Here is a 5,551-nt window from a genome sequence, read left to right as displayed (position 1 = left end):
GCTAAGAAAACTCCATATGCCTCCTTCAACTTCTTTCTGAGCGAGAGACTGGCATTGTCGCATGCGACTATCGTTTCTAGGTCACCCCTGATGGATCCAACAGATCCGTCATCCGTAACAAGCTTCATGAGCAAAAACTTGGTGGATATCACAGCGGAGAACTCGTTGATAATCTTCCTTTCTAGGATGACGTTGTAGGCTGTGGAGTCCTCTAAGACGACGAACTCTGCCATTACCGACCTCTTTCCTTCTCCTTCCCCTATGCAAACCGGGAGGGTAACTATCCCGTCTGGTCTTATGTAGTTGTCCCCTATGCCGATGACCCCATGTTGATAGGTCTTGAGGTCGGTTTCCCTGAGTCTCAGAGTATCGAACACATTCCTGAACATGATATTGGAGTCGGCTCCAATGTCGATGAGGATCCTCTTTATTAGGCCCATCCCAATTTTTACCGTGATCACCATCGGGGGGGTTGTCCGGGACATCGTGAAACCATTGGTCTTCCGGGCCAAAGGAAATCCCGGGGGCTCCCTGGAGGGGGTTCTATGGTTCCCCGATGAAACGGCCAGAACTCTGGCATCCTTTTTGGTCGCTGACCTTGACTTGGGAGGACGTCCCTCGCAATCACAACGTTAACCACGGTGAGGGCGTTATCGGCGTCCTCAGTAGGTTTTTATCTGGGCTTCACGGCCTGGTTACAATCCTCTTTGGAATGCTCGCGTTCCCTTCTTTTGGGCTCCCTTATAAATTAGGGAAACTCAGTCAACTTGCCCTTGCGAATGGCTTGCTCCAGGGCGTCTTTCAAGTCAAAGCAGCCTTGAGTTTTGTGGCCAAAACCTTTGTTGTAGTCACAGTACAGGCTCCTATTCCCGCCTGTTCGGCTTTCAGTTGCTGGGGATTCGACAGAATTTTTTTGTCCGTAGTCTGCTGGTAAACTTCAATAATGGGAGCCGTAAGGGGGTGTAGTTCGTGAACTTTCCCACGCGAGGAAAAGGCTTGAAGGGTTTTCCTGATCTCCCCCCTCCTTGGGGAGTTCTCTCGTTTTCTCCTTGTTCCCGGGATGACGGGGAGGAGGTTGGTCAGCTGCTGTTTGTTGGCCGCCACCACCTGGCTAACCTCTTCATCATTGATAAATTCCCTTGCCACGTTCTGGATCTCTTGCATGGTCCATACGGGCTTGGTAGTAAGATGCTTCTTGTAATCTTTGTTTAACAGATCATTCGTCAGACACAGGCTGGCCACTGAGTCGGTCAAGCCGTCAATCTTTAGGCCCTCGTCGTTGAACCTGTCGAGGAACTTCCTGGTCGGTTCCCTAGCTTTTTGGGTGACCCCCGGGAGGTTGATCGGGTGCTTGGCTTTGGCGATGCACGTGGTGAAATGCGCTAAAAAGCTACGAGTTATATCCGAGAAGGCCGTAATGGACCTCTGTGGAAGCGCATTGAACCATTGGATTGCAGGGCCTGCCAGCGTCACAGGGAAAGCACGGCACCTCACTGTGTCTCTAATGCCTTCGAGGTTCATCCTAGCCTTGAAGGTCGTCGGGTGCTCCTGGGGGTCTTGGGTACCGTCATACCTCATATCCGTCGGCTTGTCGAAGTGTTTCGATAACCGAACTTTGAGCAAGGAGGAGGGAAAAGGGGTAGCTCCCATGATGATGGGTTCTTGCCATCTTCTCAATCTCTCTCGATAGGTCTCCCATGATGATGGTGGCAGTTATCTCTTCGGGGGCTTCTGCCTCGAGCTTCCGACCCTCTTAGAGGGGATCGGATGCGGGAGAGACTTGGGCTAGGACGGTAGCAGTCCTTCGCTGCTAGCTCTCTTTCTAGATTCTGCACCTGGTGGCGCAGCTCTTGCATGATTTTGGCATTATCGTCACCCGGCCCCTGAATGGACGCCACTCATAAGAGCTGGAGGGTGGGTCATTGGTGCACAAAATTGTGATCATCAACAATGGCGCCAAAAACTTGGTAGCGCTCTCAAACGTGAATCACACTTAGTCACAATTCCGCACAACTAACCAGCAAGTGCACTGGGTCGTCCAAGTAATACCTTACGTGAGTAAGGGTCGATCCCACGGAGATTGTTGGTATGAATCAAGCTATGGTCATCTTGTAAATCTCAGTTAGGCAGATAGTAAATGTTATCGAGTTTTTGAATAATAAATAAAGTAGAAAATAAAGATAGAGTTACTCATGTAATTCAATGGTGAAAATTTCATATAAGTGTATGGAGATGCTTGTCCCTATGGATCTCTGCTTTCCTACTGCCACGGCTAATCATCTGTCGGTTCTCGATCATGTTGGAATAGAATCCCTTGATTCTTTTGCGTTTGTCATCACGCCCAACAATCGCGAGTTTGAAGCTCGTCACAGTCATTCAATCACTGAATCCTACTCGGAATACCATAGACAAAGTTTAGACTTTCCGGATTCTCATGAATGCCGCCATCAATCTAGCTTATACCATGAAGATTCTGATTAAGGAATCCAAGAGATATGCGCCCGGTCTGAGGTAGAACGGAAGTGGTTGTCAGTCATGCGTTCATAGGTGAGAATGATGATGAGTGTCACGGATCATCACATTCATCATGTTGAAGTGCAACGAATATCTTAGAATAAGAACAAGCAGAATTGAATAGAAAATAGTAGTAATTGCATTAAAACTTGAGGTACAGCAGAGTTCCACACCCTTAATCTATGGTGTGTAGAAACTCCACCGTTGAAAATACATAAGTGATGAAGGTTCAGGCATGGCTGAATGGCCAGCCCCCAAAACGTGATCACAGGATCAAAAATACAATCCAGGATCCAGGATGTCTAATACGATAGTAAAATGTCCTATTTATACTAGACTAGCTACTAGGGTTTACAGAAATAAGTATTTTATGCAGAAATCCACTTCCGGGGCCCACTTGGTGTGTGCTTGGGCTGAGCTTGAGCTTTACATGTGCAGAAGCTTCTTTTGGAGTTGAACGCCAAGTTATAACGTATTTTTGGCGTTCAACTCTGGTTCATGACGTATTTCTGGCGTTTGACTCCAGAATGCAACATGGAACTGGCATTGAGCGCCAGTTTACGTCGTCTAATCTCGAATAAGTATGGACTATTATATATTGATGGAAAGCTCTGGATGTGTACTTTCCAACGTCGTTGAGAGCACGCCATTTGGAGTTCTGTAGCTCCAGAAAATCTATTTCGAGTGCAGGGAGGTTAGAATCCAACAGCATCAGCAGTCCTTTATCACCCTTTTATCAGAGTTTTGCTCAGGTCCCTCAATTTCAGCTAGAAAATACCTGAAATCACAGAAAAATACACAAACTCATAGTAAAGTCCAGAAATGTGAATTTAGCATAAAAACTAATGAAAACATCCCTAAAAGTAACTAGATCATACTAAAAACTAACTAAAAACAATACCAAAAAGCGTATAAATTATCCGCTCATCAGTCATCTTTGCGGGAACGTATTCTCGTGTGCTCACGGGAGGATGCCATGGAGGCTAACCTACTCATCAAGCGGGTTTCTTTCTCCTCATGTGCTTCCTCCTCCTCGTGCTCGTCCATCGACCCCAATAGGAAATTCATTCACGCTTCGTTCTCAAGAGGAAGTGTTATAAATATATTTATTGTGAATGACTTAACGAGGCATTGGGCCCTTCGTTAAGACTAAGAGTTGGACCTTTGGCTATAAATAGCCTTTCTCTTGTTCTCTAACTTACACAATCAATAATAAAATTATTTATTATTCTACCTATTTTTTTTTTCTTCCCTCAAATTTTAATCTTTATTTTCATAATATTACTGATATTTTAATTTATTATTTGAATAAAAATATTATTTATTTTTTGTTATGATTAATGGTTGTTTAATGCCAATTCTAGTAATAGGATAATGGATGTTTAATTTATTTAATTAAAATAATTAAAACTGTTTATCTTCGACCATTGGATTTATAGTGGAATGTATTTGATAGTAATTATCTAATTTTATTTTTTAATAAAAAAGTCATGGTTAATGTCAGATTTATTGACAAAAGAATTTGATGATATTAGGTGAGATATTAGCGTCAGATGACGAAAATTTGATGGTAATGTGTTTTTTATGAGGATTTCTTTATCGCATTGGTTCCGATAATAGACAAGACAGTAATATAATTCATAATTGAATTTACCTTTAATTTAAATTTGAGGGTAATTTCAATGGTAGAAAAGAGAATTGTTTGCAGTTTACAATCAATTTTTTTTTCTTTTTTATTAAAAAAGATAATTTCGTAAAGTTAAAGTTGCAATTAAGTGCATTACTGAGCCATTATTACAGTTCATAAAGTCTAAAAGAAAAAATAATACGTAATTAACATTTTTAAAATAAATATAAACAATATCAATCATCGCCTAATAAATTATTAGACTATTTTCAAAGTATCTGTTGCTTAGTTTTAACCTAATTGGGTGCCTGTACAATGTAGTAGTACATCCAAATTCCAAACTTGAACCATTAGCAAAGAATGATTATAATATTCCGTATCTCAAGTATATATAAACAAAAAAGTATCCCATGAAGTGCAACCAAAGAAAAAAAAAATCATCCACAACAACGAAGTTAAACTAATTAAACTCTCCCAACACTATCAATAGTTAGCTCATCTTCACGGCTCATGATGGAACAAATGTTTAAGCAATTTGAAGAAGAAAACCAAAGATTACTTATTCTACAAGAAGCATCAGAAAGATCTACCCAAACAATATGTGAAGAAATTCATGAGTTGCAAGCTCCACTCCCCAAGATTCGTAAGGTACCACATTATCTCCGAAACCGAGTAGATTTCGCCAAGCATTACTCGCCCAAATTGGTTTCATTTGGTCCCATCCATCATGGAGACCAAAATCTGAAGCTAGGAGAAGAGTACAAGCGTATGTGGTCAGTGATGTATGTTAGAACCAGAGGCCAAACCGCAAGGGACCTGCACAAAAGAGTTCTTAGCAATATCAAGGAACTACAGGACCTATTCGACAAGGACTTGTTTGCAAAACAAGAATTCACAAAGTGTGAGTTTGAAGGCTTCAAAGACCTTGACGAGAAACTCTCTTGGTTGGAAGCTACAATGACGACGAACTGAGTTGGTTGTTGCTTGTGGATGGATGTGCATTGCTGTATTTCTTGGACAATGTTGATGATCAGCATCCAGAAGCACTGAATCTAAAGCTTGATCAGTTGATGTATACCTGGAGAGATATTTTGTTGCTGGAGAACCAGCTTCCATTTCAGCTGCTGAGGCTCTTGTGTTGCGATCCCAATGCCAGCGTCAATACCAATGTCGACGATCACTTAGTGAAGAGCATGGAAAAGTTTCTTTGCACTCATCATTTATGGCCAAAGCCATGTCCTCCAAGGTACCCAATTAAGAGACTCAATACTTTTGGTATGCTTTTTAAATTAGATTGGATTTTTACCGTTATTCATGAATATCGCAGGTATCTTAGAATATTAATAGGTGTTATTTCATATATTTTTAAGTTAAGTAATCAACTATTAAAATAATTATATTTTGTATAAT

At 41.5% G+C, this 5,551-nt stretch overlaps 2 protein-coding genes across 2 annotated transcripts in view; one reads left to right on the top strand and one right to left on the bottom strand.

Annotated features, from left to right (window-relative positions):
- Positions 1-801: 801 nt before the first annotated feature.
- LOC107474638 (uncharacterized) lies at positions 802-1,650 on the bottom strand. The gene has a single exon (XM_016094275.1). The coding sequence runs from the start codon at positions 1,648-1,650 to the stop codon at positions 802-804; it is 849 nt and encodes a 282-aa protein (XP_015949761.1).
- A 3,004-nt stretch (positions 1,651-4,654) lies between these two features.
- Positions 4,655-5,551, top strand: part of LOC107474637 (UPF0481 protein At3g47200-like) — a 5,672-nt gene continuing 4,775 nt past the window's right edge. Inside the window, exons 1-2 of the mRNA XM_052257841.1 lie at positions 4,655-5,040; positions 5,094-5,387. Of these exons, the coding sequence (XP_052113801.1) occupies positions 4,655-5,040; positions 5,094-5,387 (680 nt within the window). The remainder of the gene's footprint in view (positions 5,041-5,093; positions 5,388-5,551) is intronic.

Source organism: Arachis duranensis, chromosome 2 (genome assembly GCF_000817695.3).
Source record: "Arachis duranensis cultivar V14167 chromosome 2, aradu.V14167.gnm2.J7QH, whole genome shotgun sequence".
NCBI lineage: Eukaryota > Viridiplantae > Streptophyta > Magnoliopsida > Fabales > Fabaceae > Arachis > Arachis duranensis.
Note: the sequence above shows the minus strand (reverse complement) of the source record. Positions and strands in the feature narration are given on the sequence as shown.

Bases quoted from the DNA above. Each gene is read 5' to 3' on its own strand.
- LOC107474638 (XM_016094275.1), bottom strand. From the start codon at position 1,650: ATGGGAGCTACCCCTTTTCCCTCCTCCTTGCTCAAAGTTCGGTTATCG.